Source organism: Gracilinanus agilis, chromosome 5 (genome assembly GCF_016433145.1).
Source record: "Gracilinanus agilis isolate LMUSP501 chromosome 5, AgileGrace, whole genome shotgun sequence".
Taxonomy (NCBI): domain Eukaryota; kingdom Metazoa; phylum Chordata; class Mammalia; order Didelphimorphia; family Didelphidae; genus Gracilinanus; species Gracilinanus agilis.
This window is the reverse complement of record NC_058134.1, coordinates 109,206,656-109,229,072: the sequence shown is the minus strand read 5'-3', so window position 1 is coordinate 109,229,072 and position 22,417 is coordinate 109,206,656. Positions and strand designations below refer to the sequence as shown.

The following is a 22,417-nucleotide window of genomic DNA, read 5'->3' as shown; positions in this document are numbered from 1 at the left end:
GGTTCAAATGCTGGCTGACCACGAGCCAAACATTTAACCTCTGTGGTTCTCACTTTTCTCATCTGAAGAAAAAAAAGGAGCGAGGTGGTGCCATCTGAGGGCGGCCTCTGTACCACGCTGAGAGGGAAGGGCTCTATTTTACATTTGTGGAAACAGAGGCAAAGAGAGGTGAAAGGACTCGCTCCAAGCGTGTGCCTGGTGAGCCACGGTGCCAGCCAGCCTCCCCTACTGGACGGGAATGATCCGCCCTAAAGAAGGGTGAATCAGAATTCCACCCAGATGATGAGCCTCAGCGCCGGCCTGGACCATAGCTTAGAGGAGGGCAGGGCCAGGGCTTCTCTTTGGGGGCCGGGGGGACAGCGTTCTCCCTCTGCTGTAGGGGAATCTCTGGCTTTTACCATGATCATTTTTTCATTAGATTCTGTAGTATCCCAGACCCCTGGGGAAGGGCTCGTGTGGGGCAGGCCTGGTCAAGATGCCCAGCTCCAGGGGGATGTAACGATGCACATTATTTCTGGTCTATTCAGATTCTACCCATAGAGTCACCCTAAACACTGACAAGAGGAGTGCGAGGCCGGTAGTCAGGGAGACTTGGGTTCAATGTGGCCTCCGATACCATGGACTTTTCCACAGAGAAGTCACTGAAACCTCTGGGAGCCTCAGATCCCCCTCATCTGTAAAATAGCCGGAATATCTGTATAAATTACCCAGTCCTGCCTAGAGGGTTATGGTGAGGGTCAAATGAGATCATACGAGAGTGTCAGCTAGTGGGTAATGTGTGAAACAGAGGTTATTCACCATTTTGGCTTTACTTGTTCTTAAAATAAAGGGTACATCTAAGCAGCAAAGTTACAACTGGTCCAAGATACAGCATCGCCTCTTATAAAAAAGATCATGGTATAAATAAAATCATCATGCCATGCCCATCATGCCAGGTAATTATTCCTTGGTTGTTAGGTTTGGAATCTTGCTTATTAAAGTTTTTTGAAAATGCCCCAAATTTATTGTTTTGCCATTGCCGAATGACAACCTTCATAATAAGGACCTCAACAAAGACTTCTCCATGCAGTCAATCTTTATTATAGCAGTATTCTCATATTCACATCAAGTACATAGAACTTTTTGCCTTTTATATAATACAGAGTTCTTTAAATAACTTTACAAAGAAATAATTTTCCTCAATCTGAATTTCAGTTGTTTTGTTGTTTTAAATCTCCATGCTCTCTAGCCAACTGAACAATATTTCTCATTGTACAAATTTACATGAGAAAAAACTCCAAGGTACAAATGAAGGGACCTGAGTAGGAAAGAGGACCCGAATATAAGGAAAGGGAATCAAAGAAAAGTAATCTGAACAAGCAATCACTCCATGAACAAGAGGATAGGAGGGGAATGCCACCAATCTGAGGTTTTTTTTTTTTAAATGACTTGAAAAAAGTTAAATAAAATTATTCTTTATCATTTCTGCAAAAGCAGAGCTAGATCCCATAAACTCCATGGAACCCTCTTGAGACTTTGGCAGTAACATGGTAGAGAGGAAGGCTTGCTTGTACTACTACTGAATTTAGAGTGATTGGGCAGGAAGTTCCCTGCAATGAAGACTTCCCCTTCTTTTCCCTAGTAGAGCAGTCCTCAGTCCAGGATATACATAACAAAGGAAGATCTCTTTTGTACTCTGAACCACAACTTATCTTTTTAGCAAAACTACTGAATGTGAGGCGCCAAGGGAAATATGTCAACAGAAGAGAGGACACAAATTCAGCCGTGGGGAAAAAGATCAGTTGTGAACCCTTCTGGGAGCAAGAACTCGGCCAGAGGGAGGGGAGGCAAAGAGGAGGAGGACAATGTGCAAACTGACAAAGGAGGTCATCACATATACACATCACTGAGATTTCATCCTTCAAATCTGGATGGTGTTACCGGAACTCAAATCTGACCATCAGATCGTGTTACATGGTAGAACAAAGGGATACACCGAGGACCTAGTCAGTTCCCAAATGATGTAAAAACGTAGCTTATATGTACAAGTACATAAACTAATGATAGGACATGAAAATAATAAGACACACAGGTCGGACATGTGTTAAAAATGAACAAGAACAAAAAGGCTTAAATTTAAATAGCTGGTTTCAATCAGGTAAGGGGCACACAAAAGGAGCAGGAAGGATTGATGTGTTTTGTAGGATTTTTTAAAAAACTTCACAGTTTTGAATAAAAAGTACATTTATTGCACTCTTACATTTCAGATAATTATAACTTATTTCCCACCCTTATCACTATCTCCCTTGTTCCTGTAACTCTTCCCTCCCCACTCCCCCCAAATACTCACCACCCAAGTTTGGTCCATTTTCCATACATTTGTGCCCAGACTGAATTTCAATGCTTAAGCTATTCTGAAACTTCTAAGCTTCACATGCACACGCGCGCACACACATACATATACGCGCACACACACACACACACACACAGAAAATTCAACCAGGATTTAACATATATAAACGTTAACATCAAATATTAGTCAAAACACCCCCAACCCCAACTTGATCCTTCCCCTCAGTATAAAAGGAAAGATGCTCCTTTGCTGTTTTCCTCTATATCCGATGCAAATTTCATGCCTGATTCTCAATAACTATGTTTGAAACAGAAGAGACAGGCAATGCAGACTGGACAAGGTGTACAGCCTGCCAAGGTGGATCAGATGAGTGGAACAAATCTCTCTCTTGACAGTAATACAAATATTTCATTCTTTATTGGCAAAGAGTTCTACAAAAAATTATTTCTTTAAAAGAAATAAAACACACATAAAACAAAAAAAAAATCACATCCAACATCACAAAAAAAAAAGGAAACACACATGGATGTATCTACAGGTACTCTGACTATTATGATAGTCAAAGGGAGTTAAAAAACAACAAAACCCACAAACCATTTTATTTAACCAACAATTAATACAAAATGCTAAATTGACCATTTTAACAGTTGTGCATTTATTAAAAGGCTCTGCTTTCCTCATGTCTTTTCTGAGATGGGGAACAATTTCAAAGACATAACTATCCATGATTAAATAAACCCCACTGCAATCCTGATTTAAGAACTGAAAGCTAAATCTCTGTCCTGCTTACCTTCTTCAATACTCCTTATAGGAAGTGCCATTGCTTTTTACCATAACTGACATTGTGGACTAGATTTGTCTCCGCCAAAATTGTGTGTGTTTGTAGGTGCATGTGTGTGGGCTGGTATCTGGCAGGGACATATGTATGAAGAGGAAAAGAACATAGATTACCTTCTTAGGTGCTGATATATCACAAACTACACCAGTACTGAAAATGCTACTGAAGCTAAAAATGAGAAAATGAACACAAGGGACGTGCCATTATACTCTAGTCAAGTTATATACCACTGCTGCTAAAATCAGACAGGCTACCATTATATATATAAAATGTGTTAAGAGGGGTTCTCATGAAGAACCCAATAACTAAGAAGTAGGTTGTAGATTCTTTTTTGGTTTATTGGGAGCAGGGAGAAGAAGGGAAGAAGAGTTTGGGTAGAGAGGGGGAAGAAGGATTTAAGAAACACAACCATGTTGCCCAAACTTATTCACCTGTCAAAGGCCATTGCTTTTTCAATGCACTCCCAACATTCTCCCAGGACAGGAGATCTTTCGCCTGTAAAGGAAAGCTCCTTCCCATCTGGTTCTCACAGATTATACAGTTAGTAACATAGTCCTATCGAGTTTGTGGAGTTCCGTAGGGGCTGAATTCCAATAGGGAGCTCCCTTTCTGGTGGTGTAGTTTTTCTATACCACTTACAGATCAGGTGGCTTCATACAATTTAGACATCAGGTGGAATATTCTATCAGCTCTGCAGCAGTAGTCTAGAAATGGCCAGCATTAAAATGCTGTCCCATATCACACCTTTTCATTTTCCCAAAGACTGTGCAGAAAGCTCATATACACATCTGGTCGCCAAGGATAGAGAATCCTAACTAATTTCATTTCTCCTCAAATATCCATCCAATAACATTTCTAGTGTGCAAAATATTCATGCTTTAGTGGCTAAAGGAAAAGGAATAGATATAATTTCTCCCCAAATGCCACAACTCTACTTTTAATCTAATGGTTCTATTTAAAAAATTTAAAAACCCAACTTTTTTTTTTTATTCAAAAATCCATTAGTGGGTGCTCTCATTTTAATCTCTGGTTTAGGTTACAAAATCTAAAGATTTTTTTTGGTAGGGGGGAGAGCTCTTTGCTGTTTTCTCCAAATAACAAAGAACAGCAAATCAAACCAGTCACTACTTTCACAAAAGACTATTTCTGCTATATTTTAGCTTTTATTGCATCACAAAGGCACAGTGAGATCATTTGGCAAATTGTAAAGGTAAGTACTTGAACCTGACATGCACAGTGTCATCTTAGGGACTTAAATGGAGGTTTTAATTGAACATCAAGAAGAATATTTAAGGGGACAGCTGGGTAGTGGATTGAGATCAGTGGATTGAGAGCCAGGCCTAGAGACAGGAGGTCCTGGGTTCAAACCTGACCTCAGACACTTCCCAGTGGTGTGACCCTAGGCAAATCACTTGACCCCCATTGCCCATTCTTACCACTCTTCTGCCTTGGAGCCAATACACAGTATTGACTCCAAGATGGAGGGTAAGGGTTTAAAAAAAAAAAGAATATTTATTTTTCACTGGCTAGTTCGCCTTTGTCCCTTTAGCATCTCTAGCTGGTTTCTTAAATCTTTCAATGACAAAACTTTATATCCATTTATCATTTTCAAGGTGCTGACTTGCTAGCTGCTAAAATGGCAACTTAGAAAAATAAGAATAGAATAAACAGATACAAAACCTGCTCTCATGGCTCAGCAGGCTTACCTTGGTCAAAAGCTGTGAAATATCTAATGAAGATTTATTTAATTTTTTTTTCTGTGCATGTAACAATTTAGGGATACTTCACTGAAGCTAACATAGAATTTGTGCTTCTGGCAAGTCATCTTCCTGAAATCAAATCAGTGTTAATGAAGTCATACCACAGCATTTCATTTATTATTACACAGTGCCCGTCAGGGTAGGCGCTTAATAAATGCTTATTCCCTTTCCTTCTTCTTCTTTACCTTTCATGCAATAGACTTAAGGGTAAGAGTATCAAAATGCAGTACTCGTAACAGACTAGGCCTTCCTTGGTGCCATTCTAGCACCAAGAATGGATATTTTATCTACACGTCTTTTCAATAGTTAGTGCTAAAGTGTGTACTATCTCTCTTTTGAGATAAAAAAAGGAATGCGTTATCTAAAAATTCACATAAAACTTAAATCTTCACTTCAATCAGGACAGTCCTGGCCTCACAGAATTAAAATAACTTCTCCTTACTTCACAAGGGGAGGGGGACCACCTGAATGAGCACATCAATGAATTTATTGATAATATCAAAATATTCTGAACTATAGCTATTATCTTTTCTTCATCTTCTCCATTTCTATGATATCCTGTTGGCATCAAGCACTGAGATGAAAATATACAGATGGAAACGGATGAAATCTGCAAAGGGACTTACAATAATAGTTTTTGGAAATGTGTCAAAAAGAGAATGCCATGTCCTATTTGAGAATGCCCAGATTGGGCTGGGGAAATTGTTCCCAGGATTTTGGAAAGAGCATACTACTGAAGATGTTGTTTTACTTTTAAAGTTACACGGCACTATGATTTTCTTTCAAAATCTCAATGCAAATGTAAAACATATTGCTTTGAATTCCTGTGCTCCAAGTCCCACTAGCAATTGCTGACATGTTCCTGATAAAAAGTTATAACAGAATTCTTGGGAATCAGTATTTGACAGTGAATTTGTTTACCTGGGGACATAAGGTGATAAAGTATGGATGATCACTTCTCCCCTCCCCTTTCTTTTTTCATTAAACTTCATGACATTAATTTCCTGATAAATATTATTTCCATGGAAAATGTTCAGGATGCTGAAGAATCAATGAATTTGAAGATCAAACTGAAAATGGAATCCTCTGCAGTTGTTCCCAGGTTTTCAAAAGGTTTTAACTTTTATTCATCTATATTTACCAAAAATAAAGGCACTGCAGCCACCATAAGAAAAGCAAACTAATAAGGCAGTAGAATCACAACCTTAAAAGATCATTAATAAAGCAGCTACATAATGTGCATATTACATTGCATTATTCATAAAGTGCTTTGCACAAACAAGGACTGTTTCCTTGTATTTTTCTTAGAAACATAAAGGCTCTAGTCTATTTAGAGTCTGAAACATCAAATAATAAAGCAAAAGAAAAGCAATGGAAAGAAGTGGAAAAGAATCAGTTGTTTAAAAAAAAAAAAAAGGAAATAAAAAGGGGATTTAAAAAAAAGTGACCTGAAATCACTCAACAATACCCTGAGCGTGGTCTCTGGCCTCATCTTCATTTTAAAGCCAGCCTATACAAGTCAGGTTTGCCTTTTCTTTTCAAATAAGATGGCAACCCAGAAAGGGGGCGGGGAGGGAGGAGGTAAAAAGCAGCATCTCTGAAGTGTGTAAAATCTCAAACGTGACTTTCTAAGCTTCATCCATAAATAGCTCCTTCCTCTAGGTTTATTTGCTGAGGTAGTCCTAGATTCAGCATCACTCCAGCAGGTTTTATTTATTTCAAAGGAGTATTGAATAAACTTACTGTTGCTCATTTTCACCTTGGGAAAGAAATTGTATGATAATCTATGAGGAAAACAACCATATCTAGCATTTGTGGCAATAAAGCTTACAGATTAAAAATAAAAAACAAAGGAAACATATTTTTAAAAAAGAGGTTACACCACACACACACTTACACACATGCGCATGCGCGCGGCAAGCAAACCATGCCAGTTTGAATCACTCTCGGTTTCAACCTCAACCATTTCTATATCACATAACTCTATTTATACATACAGGAATAATTTCTTAAGAATACATTTCATTTCAAATTCATTACTCATTCCTGAATATCTGTATTTTTTACCTACTTTGTTAGTGGCAAATTTAGACCATCCATAAACCTTTCAGATGGCTATTCTCTATTTAGAAATATTTAAAGAATAATGCATCTGATGGCATTGAGTTTAAGTAGCTAGGCCTAAAGGAGCAGTGTGATTTGGAAATAAAAGTATGTTTTTCTTGTTCCCTGATTTATTTTAGGCTCTGCCCAATTTCATGCAGATCCTTGGCCTCATGTTTTGCTGGTTAAGCCTATTGCACAACTCATTTTTTCCCCCTCCATTCAAGTGAAGATTCTGTTATCATAAGGGAGAAATTTCACCTGACCATTAATTACCTGGTCACTTTCTTACAGTCATGATTAGTGTTTACTTTCAGCAAAAGAATGAAAGATGCTTTGAGTAGGGGACATTTTTTGCTTTCTGCTAAGTTAGGGTAATAAGCTATCTAACCTAATTAGTATCAACCTCTAAAAAATAACTGATGTCTAGCATCAAAATTCTGCAAACTGAGCACATCAAACACCCTGCTGCAATTCCTCCCATCATCATTTGTGACTCTATATGCTCCCTGAGAAACTTAGTTCCAAAGTTACCAACCTTTTGAAGACCAGGCTTGAGAAGAAAAGAAGAAGGAAAATTAATGCACACACCACCATTTTTATTTTAGGTTGCAAACTAGATAAAGCGGGCAGAATAAAAGAGAGTAAGTGGGAAGAAATGAAACAAGATATTAGTATGGATCCAGCCAGAACCATTAATAAAAATGATATAAATACTTGTCATTATGACAAGCTTCCTCATATGTATACAAACTTATTTCAGGACATAGGATAAGGTAATAAAAATTCGCACCCCTTTTTTCCTTCTTAAAAAAGTCATTCCACACTCCAAATACCATTTTTTAGAAAGTCTGATTCAGGGGAGGGTATTATATTTTACTGTGACTCAATTCAACCTGAGAATTATTTTCCATTATTTAATAATCTACATTGGGAAGGTACTCTGTGTTAAATATGTACCTTAATTCTCAATTAAAAAAAACCCTTTAAAAAAAAACCAAACAACTATGGACTTTTATCAAATAATTTTTTAGCAGTTGCAGTCACATAACCACAGTGGTATCTTGTGCCTTGCACACAACAGGCACTCAATAAATATTTGCTGATTGACAGATCTTAAAAACAAATTTATTGTATTGTCCCAATGGAAATACACTGAAGACCTAGTTTATTATAAAAAAGGCAAACAAGCATTTCTTGGTTGCTGGATCAATGAGAAAGACCCAGTGTGTGTCAACACATTCCAGCCTGCTTAGAAGGCACCCTCAATGAGCCACACACCAGAGTTTGGAAAGGAAATGAAAGAAGAGATCAGAACAGATCTGGAAAAAAGATGCTGTATTCCCTTTTTCTCCTGGCCCAGTTGTACAATCTCCCTGTTCCTCTTTCCAATAAAAATGATCTTTTTTTGGGGATAAATCTGAAAATATGGATGAATATTGGACACACATAACACTGAAAGGGCTATACTGCATTTTTGTTCCAGCTCTCAGAAGGTACACCAGGAAGGGAGGAAGAAAACGCCATAACAAAATCCCAGAAAAGAAAAAGGAATGATTCTTGTGATTGGAATTGCCCCATCAGATGATCTGCCATTTATGGCCGAGTAGTTAGAAGGAGAAAAGTTGATCTGCAGACTTTCCATAGCCAATCTCCCAAGCCGTAGCAGCAGTTCCTTCCCATCCTGCCTGAACCCCCAAAGGTCAGAACGCACGGTCTCTCCTCTCTCTTCCTGGGAGTGGGCAGGCGTGGTTAGTGCACGTGGTGTCTGTGTTGAAGAAGAAACACTGGCAGCCCAGAGTTCTGGTTCCTAAAATAGTCTTCCCTCTTTTGTTGGAGGGGAAAATTTCATTCTGTTCCACTCTAGCTTATGCACTGAAATTTCTGTATCTTTAAAAAAGGTTTTGAGGAACAGAACTGAGTTTTGATGTTAAGAAACTGTAGGAACACAAGACTTAAGAAATAATAAGAGTAGATGTTGCCATGGTGGTGTGGCTACTTGAAGGCGGCAAATTCTCCTGTAGAGGGAGGACAAGAGCTAATTTTACAAAAGTGGTCTGAAATAGCCAGGAGACACAGAGAAGTAATCTCACTTCCAAGTAGTCTAGGGTTGTACTCCAAAGATATGAAGTAGTAGTATGGCTCATTCAAAACTAAAAGTAGATAGTATTCACTATGACACATTATATAATATAATATAGTAAAACCCCTCTCAATAATCCATGCTGATGAAGGGGGAAAAATAGGTACAAATAATTGAAAACTACAGGATAATTTGTTCAGCTATACTCTTTTTGTCATGATGAATAGGTCTATGGTTTCAACTATCTTGAGTAGCTAATAGATGCAAATAATAAGGGGATGATTTTATAATAGTAATTAGGTTAATAAAACATCACTGAGAACTCAATGTACTTTCATATAATGCATTTTATCCTCATATCCCTATGAAGCAAGACAGGGTGGGAATTATCAATGTGTAATAGATGAATTCAGGTAGAAATAGAGAGGTTAAATGATGAACTCAAGGCCAGGCTGTGGCAATCCCTGAACTTCAACTCAGGGCTTCTGATACTTAGCTAAGTGCTCTTTCCATACTTAAACAAATTCTTAATGCAAGGAATTCACAAATTAAAGTTCCATGTTCAGGCTAAAAAAATCTTGTCCAGTTCCTATGCTATCATGTTTAGTCATTATTTTGTTCTTGGCTCCTTCTAACCAACTAGAGGGGCTAGCTACAGCAATCTGGGAATAGCTAATATTTAATAAGGATTGACACCTTGTCAGTTGAGCAAAAATGTCCTCTGTGATGAGGACAATAATGAACACTGCTTAAATATTTGGGGATAGATCCATCAGCATAGCCACAAATCAATAATTCGATTCAATAAACAATAAGCTCTCAACTATGTGCAAGTCACTGTATTAAGTACTTGGGACACAGTGATGAAAAATAGTAGAACCTGCCCTAAAGCTGCTTACAGTTGAATAAGGGAAACACAAGTCAGTAATACAAGGCAGAATATGGTGGAAGCAAAGAAGGTCCATCAGGAAAATCTGAGAAAAGTGATTCTTTTGGGAAGGAAAGGCTTCTTGGAGGAAGTGGCAGTTGTGCCTTTTGGTGCTGAAGGAAGAAAATGACTTAAATAGGTAGAATTGAGGAAGAAATACATTTCTAGGCATGGAGGAGGCCAAAAAGAGAAAGGTGATATTGGGGCAGTTTGGCTGTAATGTGGAATGTAGGAGAGTAGGGGTGGAAGGTTAGCCTGGAGCCAAATTAGGAACAAGAGTGTCTTTGATCTTATAGGTAAGGGGAAGCCACTAAAAGTTTTCCGAGCAGGGGTAGACATAATCAGACCTGTGCTGGGGAAAACAATGTTGTTGGATGTGTGTGGAGAAGATTAGAGAAGGCATAAAAGAAGAGAAAGAGAGGGGAGGAGAAGAACTACAGAGGTACAACTGACAGGGCTTGGGCAACTGGAAGCTGAAAGTTAAGAGAAAGGAAAGGGTCCAAAACAACTCAGATGTTTCAAGTTCCAGTTTCACAACTGGGAAGATGGTGATGTCTTCAAGCAAAATAGGCTGGTTGGCAGGAGTGTAGATTTAGGGGAAGAGATGAGGACTCCAGCTTTGAAGATCAGTTTGAAGTAGGGCTTATGGACAGAAACATCTAAAGGCTACTGGAGAAGGCAGCCCACATAGAATTCAGGGAAGAGACTGGGACTGGACATACCAATCTGGGATTCATTCTTCATAGAGGTCATAATGCAAGTCAAGGGAGTAGATGAAATTTACTGAGAGAAGAGAGCTGAGAACAAACTTGAGGGACAGAAGCCCAGGTGGCTAAAGGACTGAAAACTCACACTTATGAGACACATTTAAAGGTTTGTAAAACACATTACATGTGTTATTTTATCTGGTCTTCACAACAATCCTGGGAGACAGATGCTACTCATAACCCGATTCAATAGATGAGGAAATTGAGGCTGAGACGTTATAGGTTACAGAAAGAACAGAAATCTAAGCTGGGATTCAAACTAAGCCTTTCTGACCCCAAATCCAATTATTCTATCCACCATGACACCTACATGACCTAGGAAAAGAGACTAAGAAGAAACAATTACACAAGTAGAAGAAAAACCAGATGAGACAATAACACAGAAACTGAAGGAAGGAGCAGCTAGACAGCACAGTAGATAAAGCACCAGGCTTGGAGTGGGAAGGTCCTGGGTTCAAATTTGACCTGAAACACTTCCTAGCTGTGTGACCCTGGGCAAATCACTTAACCTTGATTGCCTTAGAATTGATACTAAGACAGAAGGTAAGGATTTTAAAGAATAAAAAGAGAAACTGAAGACAGAAGAGATTTTCTGGATGGAATGAGGGTGGTCAACTGTTAGACATTGCATAAAAGGCAATAAAGGTGAAAACTATCAAAAAAGCTATTGGATTTAGCAATTTAATAGTATAATCTACTCGTTTCCATGTGTTTGGAAACCAGATGATGTCTAGTGACTAACCAACCATCAGTCTCAGCAGACATGATTGTGGCCAGGACGGACTACTTCATGCCTTAACTATACATGTTACTATCTCATCCCATAAAAGAATACGTTTAACCAACCATTAATTTAGGAAAACATAATTGAAATGAGGCAAGTTTAAGTGATAGTAAAACTACAAAAACTTAAAAGTAGTATAGCATTTTGGGGCTACCGAAAACTTGGCCAACCTGTCAAGTCTTTAGCAATTGCTACCTTTCAAGCAGGAACATCAAAGGAGACAGAGTGAAGTAAATTGTTACACTGCCACAGTCACATATCACTTCTGATATTTTTAGTTTGAAAATAATTTTGGACTATTGCATGGTATTACTATTATTTCCAGCACTTCATTCCTCCAGATATGTAACTTAAAAAGATTTGTTGTTATATTATCAGAGTTAATTTTATTCTCTTCAGGACCCAATATATTTTTTTAAGTGGAACATTCTGATAGTTAAGATTATTCCACTAAGTGAATGATATGTGTAAATGATTCCTCCTAAGGTAATTCTCACCTCATTTTTTTAGAAAACTGCATCGACACTATTATAATTCTATTACAATGAATATTTCTTACACTCTGAATTTTGCTGAAAAGTGGCCCAACCTCTAAACCTAAACAAATACAACTTTTAATTTTTTTTAAAATGAAGATTTAAAAAACTTTTCTGTTATATGACCATTAGGTAAGAGTCACCTGTAGGTCTGGTTTTTTTGGGCAATGCTTAGAATATTATGAAACCAAATACATATCAAATAATCATATGTATGCATTTTAATTACTATTAAGATAAAAAAGTAAATTTATAGCTTATGCTAATTTTACAGGTTCAGATTTTATAACCAAAAAAATATTAACCAAACTCAGAGCTAGGCAGTAAGCCATCAGCTGGAGGAGAAGAATGGGTGGGTTGAAGAGAACCATCCTCTCTTCCTTTTTGTTACAGGTTCCATGAAAAATTATATGGATGACATGGAGCAACTAGTCATGAACCAGTTATTAAAATCAATTTGATTCAATAAACATTTATTGTTTATTTAAAAGACTATTCCTTCCTCCCAACCTATACACCTGAAATGGATTTTACATTCCCTTTCAAAACTATTTCAGGTAGGAAAAGAACCAAGAATGTCTGAGCTAAGCTAGTTTTGCTTAATTTGAAAAATCCATCTATTCCTAGTGAATTTTGGAAAATCTCTGTGTGGCTTATTCTGACTTAATAGTTTTGAGAAATTAAAATATCAGGGATTGAAATGAATGTTTCATTTTGAATTGATCTTATATGAGAACAATATAGGGTTGATTTTATATTACTAATAATAGGAGAAAAGAGAGAAGATTCAACTCCTTTCTTTCTTATAACATCTTTGAAAATGACTCTCATTTAATTTTATTCAGGAGTAGGGGGAAGAGAACTTTTAAAACCAGATTTTTTTTGCAGGGAGAGGTCCTTGTTGGCCAACGTACATAAAAAGACCATATATCTTGTCTGGAGGAGTTAAGAGTTTTTAATTATTCTTAAATTTTTATTCATTCTTGCCTGCTTACTGTGTACTAACAATGACACTCCATTATAATTCAACTCAATATTAAGCAACATTTCTGGGATGAATTAATTTTAGAAGCAGATATAAATTATATTACATAATTTAAGAGTAAGCCAAGAAAACAGGCTAAGAAATATCCTATTGCTCCATAAAAAAAAAAAAATAGAACCTATCTTTGAACTCATTGCTTCTAAATGTAAGGCTTTCATTTTATGCATTACATTTTAAATTAGAAGGAAGATCCTCAATCAATCCACAGTAATCCCTCAAGTGATTTCAGAGGAACTTAGGGGAATTTTGGCCACAGCTACATCAAGCTTTTCTTTTTCTTTCTTTTTTTTTTTTTTAAAGAGGGTCTCTGAGAAAGGCCCATGCAAAACCATGAAATCTTTCAAAATGAGAAGTACTAGTGAAATGCTGAATAACTAGAATATAATATTTTATCACATAATTCTAAGACCATAACAGATAAAATAATTCCATGAGGCAGTCAGTTCCCATACATATGGAAATTCAAAATATAAACTATTCAAAGAACTCCATATGTATCTTATCTGAAAGCATGCCATTTAAATCCCATTGGATTAAACAGGCACTGTTTTAAATGAACTCCTTTAAGTACTACTAGTTTTCAAATGGTATTTTTTTTAAATTTTGGCATTATCCTCTAAAAAAGTGAAAATATTTCCTCAATTTTAAGAAATCCTATCAATTATAAATCATTAAAAAAACAAATTATACATTATTACCTGGAAAAAAACTTTTTAAAATGCGAATTTAAGAAAAGATGTTATTTTCCTGAAAGGAAGTGAAATCAGTTCTGTCTAGCGGAAGTATTCAAGATGTCTAAGATATTGGGGAAAAGAGCAGTCAGAGCAGAAAGAAAAAATGTCAGTGATGAAATATGAAGTGGGGATACCTCAGGAAACCCTCAGTAACAGAGATGAGATGTTTTGTTTGTATGTATGTATGTAGCACATATTATTTCTCTAAATGCATGATATATTATGATAAACCATATCAATATAATACATAGTAAATATATATGTAGTAAAAGCTTTTGTTTTGGAGAAAAGAACATATCAATTTCCAAGTGTGGAGAATGCAAGTATTTCAGTCAGGTGATAGATCAGGTCCATAGAATGACTTTCCTTTTGTCATTTCTACCTGCCCTCCTCCAAAGCATCTCAACATGCTATCACATCTTCAATGTTAATACAAGTCAACATGAAATCCACTATAAGTTTTCAGCCTATCCAAAAGAGGAAGGAAAGAGATAAATGTGAAGTGTCCCTGGGATTTCCCAAGGTCCACTCAAAAGTTCTGCTGGATGGCCTACCAAGTTTTAGAGAGGAAGTCAGCAAGTTTTTAGCTTGGAGCACCAAGAGGAGCTAACTTGTGTTCACTGGGACAAAAGAATAGACAAATGGAAAGGAAGAAAAGAAGGAAAAGAAAAGAGAAGAGTCCAGGCTAAGAAAAAAAGCAAAAGAAAGGAGCAAGGAAGTTGAAAAGACAGAGAGCCTTCAATAATAATGGAGACAGACTCAATGACAACTGTCACTACCTACTTTTGAGTGTTCCATAGATTGATGGCACTTTGTAAAAAATATTATGTAAGCACCTATTGTTATAATAGCCTGCACAAACTAAAGAAACTTTACTTAACAAATATTGGGGAAAATATGAATATCTTTAATTTCACTGGAGGGCTTAGAAATTCTAATACTTTATTGACTGATAGAAAGCATATATGAAAAGTCTTTTTATGTTCATTTATTTTTTAGACCACTTTCCTAAATTGGTTATCACAGACAAATTTCAAACCATAATGTTTTTTCCTAAAATATTCATTTCCATCTAAAACACTTGGTAGTCAAAGGGCAAATACTAATTTTCAATGAGTCATTTATGTGAATGGAAAAAGGCTGCTAGTACTAGTGCTTAAATGTTTTCCTCCTGCAAGTAGAAAACTAAAAGAAATGGCTATTTGAAAGGCTTTTTCCAGCTCTTACACTGAATTGTGAAGGATGGAAAGTACTTATGTTGAGATTGTCATTCTTAATTTTCAGCTATTGGCTGGATTTCAAAATTTAAAGAGTGACAATGTAGTCAGATCAGCTCATCAATCCTTGTGCTAGCCCTGAAGTTACTATGGTCATTTATTTTACTATGGAGGACTACATCAATACTGTCTTGTCCACCTTTCATTCCCTCTGAATTATAGTAAAAAATGTACTGATTGCCAAATTAAAGACATTTTCCATATTAGAAAAGGAGCATCACCATCAAACTTTATTAACAGGGAGGAAATACTCCTTGCCCAGGTATGCGTAAATAGAATAATCCTCATAAGAAGATTATTTTGGGATAAAGAACTTAATATTAAAACTCCTGCAAAATGTAGGTGAACACAGATGAGCAAGGAAAGAAATTACACTAGACACAATGACAAGGTAAGTCTTGAAATATGTGCCACTAGAGGTTAAGTGTAATTTGAAAAGATTAAAAAAGCATCTATATAATTTCTAAAAAAAAAATTCTAAAAGTCCTCATGTAATCAGTGAAGCCTTCTTCTGAGGTGAATTTGCAACTGAGTTGAACTTCATATAAGCAAAAACATTCTCTCTAAACAAAGAATTTAATAATATAAACAAATATATTTCATTAAAAAAAGAGAGAGATAGGATACCCCTGTATCCTCTTCCTATCCTTCCCACTCTATGTATATTAACAGATCTTCCATGGAAAATCAAAATTAGAACATTTTACTTATAAAATAAAAAATTTCATTTCCCAATATATTTGTCAATATCCCCCTGTACATACATCACAGGAACACCTTTGGTCAATGACTTTGCTTACCATCCCTGTTATTTGCAAAATGCAGGACAGTCTTCTGCTTAGGGAAGTAAAGGCAATCCAGAGCTTTCCATGTTAAAATAAAAAGAAACTTTATAGAAATCTGACATGGAATATAAAAATAAGATTATTCAATTCCAGTGTTTTCCCAATTTGGATAAGCTCAGCTTGGTTTACTTACGAGAAGGTTAACCATGGGAAAGCCTTTCAGTTTCAAGCAAACAGTTATACTGTTAGCTTCAATCCATAATAGATGTTATGTTATGGCTAATAAAAGCTGTATGAGAAATATTCACTGTACAAAAACAACATTCAGATTGAGCAAATCTGTAAACGAAACAAACTTAGCATATGATAAAGTCTTTGAAAAATTCAATACACATTATTAGGCTATTTCATCATAATCTTTGTTAAGTTCCTATGTGTGTTAAAAATGTTTTTTATGTTGATGAATCCAATGCTAACAATGGTTTCACACCAGGAAACTGATTTCCATTCTTTTAAAAAAAAAAATGAATCTGTTCTTTGGTGCACCTTAAAAAAAACTCCGTTGAGTTTAACAAACTCAAACTATGTAAGTTCATCTTACTTTTTATGTGTTCTGCCCTGCGTACCTCCCTTTCCCACTCAGTTTTTTTCAGTGAACAGGAAACGCACCATATCCCCCTGCCTGGATGGGCGTTTTTGGAGAAGCACAAGCATACAGACTAAAATCCTCTGTTTGGAAGCCAGCCCGATTCAATGAAGGTTCAGATGCACTGCGGTGAATTTTTGGCAATGAGCGGGCCAGAAGTTCAATGGAGGCAAGAATCTGAAACAACAAGCAATTAAGGACTAAAACTTTCCATACTGGAAATCTCCAAAGGCACTGTTTAAGTAATATGACATTCAACAGAGAACACAGAATTCTTTTAGGAATAAGTAAGTCAGTTTAAAAAGTTATTTCTAAAATTTGTTGTGATATTTTTCCCTCTATTCATTTCAGTATTGCCTTAGTTTCTTTAAAATGTTAAGAAAGTGCCATTTTAATTTATCTTCCCTCCTCCCTGCCGTCCCACCTGCAAATATTTACATTAAATAGAGGACTGGTCAGTGGTCACTTTCAGCTGATCTGTACAAGCTTGCCAAAAAGAGATGAGTAGAATTTGGAAATGTTTATGTTGTACAGAACCTGAAGAAAACATACAATCATCTTATATACATGACCCCAGAGGATCCTTTAACAACCCTAGAATGCAGATCCTGGGGCACCAGTACCATAGCCATGGGGAACTCAGGCCTATTTTGTTCATCAATGACTTTCAGAGAAGTCAAGGCATTTGCCCCAGTCCCGTGGCTTGTGAGAGTCTGCAGTTGGCAGGGAGCCCACCCAGGCCCTCCTCAGGCCTTCATCCCAGCCTACATGGCTCAGCAATCAGACTTTCAGCATCCTTAATCATGCACAAGAGGAGGAATCCTGAAGTTAGTAAACATCTGACGAGCTCAAAAGAGCCGTTCTAAAGCCAATGTCAAAAAGTCTGTAGAGTTTAGTCCCTTACAATGGCTCTTATTTTTCACACCATTTTAAGAAGCTGAATGACTGGATTTCCTAGTCTACAGCCCATGAAAATGAAGTCATTTAAAAGGTGGGAGGGGAAGAAAGCTGCTAGAGGAGGCCCAGTGACAGCAAGGAGATATAAACAGAAGATGAAGAAAACTGGCCCCAAAGCCAGCAACATAGGAACATTTACTACAGAGGCAAAAAGCCCCAATCAGGTGTGGCTGTATTAGAGCACAATCCAGGAGCTGATGTTTATACTGAAGGGAAAGGGACAAGCATTTATATAGTGCCTACTATATGCCAGAGACTGTGCTAAGCATTTTACAAATATTATCTTTCATGATTCTTGAAACAACTCTGTGAGGTAGATATTATTATCCTCATTTTACAAAAGAGGAAGCTCAAGCTGATGGAAGGTAAAGTGACTTGCCTAAGGTCAAGCAGTTAGTAAATATCTGAGGCCAAATCTGAACCTGGTTCTTTCTGACTTAGCAAACTCTAACGATGAGAGTGAATTAAATTCTGTTTAGTAAAATCTATTTAAGACAAGGAAGTATATAATACATTTTTTCTTCTTGACAACAAATTTAATTACCAAATATTTCAGAGTATAAAGAATGAAAAGAGAATGGTAGTATGTGAACTCATGAGCTTATTTAGTTTCTTTTTTAAAGTGCACACTAACTTAATTAATTACTTCATGGAACCCTTACCTTCTGTCTGGAATCAATACTGTGTTTTGGTTCTAAGGCAGAAGAGCAGTAAGGGCTAGGCAATGGGGGCCAAGTGACTTTTCCAGGGTCACACAGCTAGGAAGTATCTGAAGTTAGATTTGGACCTAGGACCTCCCGTCTCTAGGCCTGGCTCTTAATCCACTATGTCACCTAGCTGCCCCTTATTAAATTTAGCAATGTTTCTTTCTGAACCTTTTATTTTCTTTTGTGCCTTTCTTGATGTATAAAAATTTAAGTTTCACTTAGATAAAAATTTCCTTATGCAGTCATTTTAGATCCAGTAACATCATTTGAGTGAACTATACTCTCTCAGATATAAAACTGCATGAATGAAATAGGCCCAGTAACCTATACTAATTTATGACTCTTTTTCATTTCTGTCTTTGTACTGAACATCTCGAGATGCACATAGTAAGTTTTAAAATAAATGTTGGCTTATTGAAGTACACTGATGGCACAGGATGTCAGCGAAATGGTTTTGCTTTGGCTATTATAAACTTAATAAAGGTATCTCCCTGTGTACATATATGTACATATCCACCCTACCCATATACACTGCGCACACACACCTGCCTTCTGGATAGCTTGAACTAGCTGTCCCATAGTCACCTGAAATTAAACGCTCCCAGAACAAAACTCGCCCTCTCCCCATCTCGGCCTACACCCCGCTCTCTCTCATCTTCTTGTAGGTACTCAGGGCTCCCAGCTCTGTCATCTGTCTCTGATGCTTTGCTGGAGCTCCCCACATAGGCAATGTGGTGCTGAGCCTCGCTTCTACCTTTGCTGCCTCTCTTGTATGTTGTCTTCTCCCCACTTACACAGCCACCCCCAACATAGCCCCTCATCACCTCATGCCTGGATTCGTGTGTACACAGGTGTCCAGACACCTTCTTCCCCACTAAACTGGGCTCACTGACAGAAGGGCCTATTCTGTGCCTTCCTTTGTGCCCTGGGTGCTTATTAGCCCAGAGCCTGGCACACAGCAGGGGCTAAATAAATGCTTGCTGACTGACTTCAAAAAGATGTCTGCTTCAAGCCCAGAGCCTGGCACACAGCAGGGGCTAAATAAATGCTTGCTGACTGACTTCAAAAAGACGTCTGCTTCAAGACTTAGTTCAGATCCTGCCTTTTGAAGGGGCCCTTTCTGGGGGCCTCCAACCACTGGTGTCTTCCCTTTGAGATTGCCCTCCCTCTACACTATAGATGTCTAACATGCATAGTTATCTGCATGTCGTCTCCTTCATTAAGATGACAAGTTCTTGGAAGTCAAGGGCTGCATTTTTGTCTTTTTTACCACAGTGCCTGGCAAGCGTAAGTGCTAAATAAATGCTGGTTGACCAACTAACTATAAAAAGCAAGGAAAAACAATTTAGAATTTAAGAAAAGGTGACTCCTCTTGGCCAGCTGCTTCCCTTTCCTCTCTCATTGGTGGAAATGTCATTTAAAAAGGCAGACCCTGCATTATAGAAAGGCTCTGAGATATATATATGTATGTAATTCATGAAGGATAAAAGCAAATCTTTCAGATAATTAGGTATGTGGTCAGCAAACACCCAAGGATCTCATTCTTTATTTTGACAAAAATTTTAATGTTTTGACATCACTGAAAACTGAGAAGGAATACAGAAATATTATATATACCCCAACACTAGTTCAGATTCCTTCAGGCAACACGAAGCCTTTCTTACCTGGGGAAAAAGTGGCCTTTCATCCCTCTTCTTCTTCAGGCACTCTGCCATTAACCGTTTCATGGCTTTTGGACAGTTACTCCGCACCTTGCTGAGATCTGGAGACAGGTATCCTCGCCCCACCATAAAAATTATCTGGGGTAAGAGAGGAAATTCACAAAATCATATGGCTTGTAGAGGAAAGTTTAAACAAACTTGAATATTGATAAGTGAAGAAAGTCCATTTACCTACCAATCAGTTTATTTTTCCAAAGATACACATCATTTCTGGCAGCTATTAGAATATGTGATGTTGTCTCAAGACCTTAAAGCTTTAAAAAAAAGCTTTTTAATCAAACAATTACCCGAATGCCAAAAGGCACTAAAACGGGCTTTATGTGATTGTAACTTACAGTCCTTATCCTCAAAGGGTTTATAATGTAGCTGCCCTGGGAGTTATCTTCATATTTCATTTCAAGTGAATGTGGGAAGAGCCTCTCTTCTGGTCCCTTTGATGACTGCTCAAGCTCCAGATCCCAACTGAAGATCAAGCTAAAGAAGTAAAATTTCAAAAGGGTATCTGATCTAGGGACTTTCCTCTAATGGGGCAAAAGAAGAGACTTTGTATCCATTGCCAGGATGATAATTTTTAGAGAAACTAGTCTAGTGGTCATTAACTGTTATTTCTTTCAAGACAGAAGATACAGTTCCTAACAGTTGCAATAGTGATTAAGAGATTAATGAAAGACCTTATTGGGTAAAGATAAAAATAGCCATTGAAGAACTAAAAGACCACATTGACATTCTCAGGGAGTGGCAAAGGGCCAAGCACTATTGGTTCATGGCAGTTCCAAGAAATAACTCTACATAATCTACATATCAGGGGCACCACCCTAAATGTTGCTACCATGGCTTAATTGTTCCTGAATTCTAGAGAACAGGTCTAATGCTTTTTCATAGTAGAAGGGATATGATCTGACTAAAAAGAACAGTTTTTTGGATGGCAGATAGCTCAATAGATTATGCCAAGGACAAAAATCTACCAGTGAAGACTAACGCCCTACGTCTCCCCCAACTTCCTTATAAATATGTGCGCATGTATGTATATATGTTTGCATGTATGTTATGCATACATGTATGGACCACCTCATCTCTATAACATAGAAATTAAGCTTTCAGTGTTAAGGAAAGAGTGATTCCGGGTGACAAAAAGGATTATTATGCTGTAGTTGATCTAAAAGTTAGTTATTAATTTGAAGAGGAACTTAGTCTCAGTAGAAAAGCTTTGTTTTTCAAAATTCTAATGGAAATAAAGTCAAATAATAAGACTAGTAGAACTTCTAATTTGAGAAATCCTTTACATGAGAGAGAAATTAACCAGACACAGTCAGTGGATTACTTTCCCAATAAGGAATGATAGAATGGTTATGACACATACCTTGATAGATTCAATCTTGAATTCAGATAGGAGTTTTAGTATAAACTACTATATATAAACACAGAATATAATAACATTTTCAAAGGAGGAGAGGGACAGAATACTCAGATACCTTGAAGTCTGCTTATATCCTGGGCAATCATCTATTTCAATGGACTTTTTAAAAAGAGTAAAGGCCAAGGGGGAGAATGGCTTGCTCTTTGGATTCCCTGCTTTTGCCGGTGCCATCTTCTATCTTTTCATCCTGGTGTGGATTGGTAGCTTATTACATTGAAAATGTCTGCTATTTTGTCAGGTGCTTAGTTAGATCTTGAGAGCCTCCATCAAGAGGGAAGAAAAGTGGGTACTTTTCTTTTTATCACAGTGATTGTCTTTAATATGGGTCTGAGTGTTACCAGATTAAAAAGAGGAAGGGAGGAAAGGGAATAAGCATTTACATAATGCCTACTATGTGCCAGGAGCTTCAAATTATATCATTTGATCCTCACAACACCTCTGGAATATAAGTGCTATTATTATCTATGTTTTACAACTGAGAAAATTGAGACAAATAGAAGTTAAGTGATTTGCCCAAGGTCTCATGGCTAATGTATCTGAGGCCGAATTTGAACTTAGTTTTTGTTGACTCCAGGTTTAGTACTCCAGCCACTACTCTACCAATTTCCCAAGATGAAACAGGCTGATGTGGCCGAGTTTTATGATGGTAAAATGGTGTCTCCCAAACTAGGATGAAGTCATCCATAGCTATATTTTTATGATGCTAATGCTCAAGTTGGGAGTATGAAGGACCAAATTAAAATTCTGTCTCCACCATAAATCAATTGTGTGACTATAGAAACAGCCCTGTGTGGACTTTGAACATGCTACAAGATATGTTCATTTTTTTCTAAACCTCCATTTCTTCATGTGTAAACTAGAAACAATAATACATGCATTAACTAACCTCACAGGGTTGTGAGGACTAAATGAGATATAATATGTGAAATGCTTTATAATTATAAAAATACTACACAAAAGCATGAAACTCTTACTAGGAAATACTTGTTTCTTGTCT

The 22,417-nt window shown here is 37.1% G+C and overlaps 1 protein-coding gene across 6 annotated transcripts in view; it reads right to left on the bottom strand.

Annotated features, from left to right (window-relative positions):
* Window positions 1-9,028: 9,028 nt before the first annotated feature.
* BRAF (B-Raf proto-oncogene, serine/threonine kinase) overlaps window positions 9,029-22,417 on the bottom strand; it is a 164,654-nt gene continuing 151,265 nt past the window's right edge. For 5 of the 6 annotated variants that reach the window (XM_044678547.1, XM_044678545.1, XM_044678546.1 and 2 more), the window contains 3 exons: window positions 19,947-20,081; window positions 16,642-16,795; window positions 9,029-9,051 (listed from right to left, as the gene is read on the bottom strand). In XM_044678547.1, the coding sequence (XP_044534482.1) occupies window positions 9,029-9,051; window positions 16,642-16,795; window positions 19,947-20,081 (312 nt within the window). Of the gene's footprint in view, window positions 9,052-16,621; window positions 16,796-19,946; window positions 20,082-22,417 lie in introns of those variants that run through there. The other variant, XM_044678548.1, reaches the window with a different exon arrangement.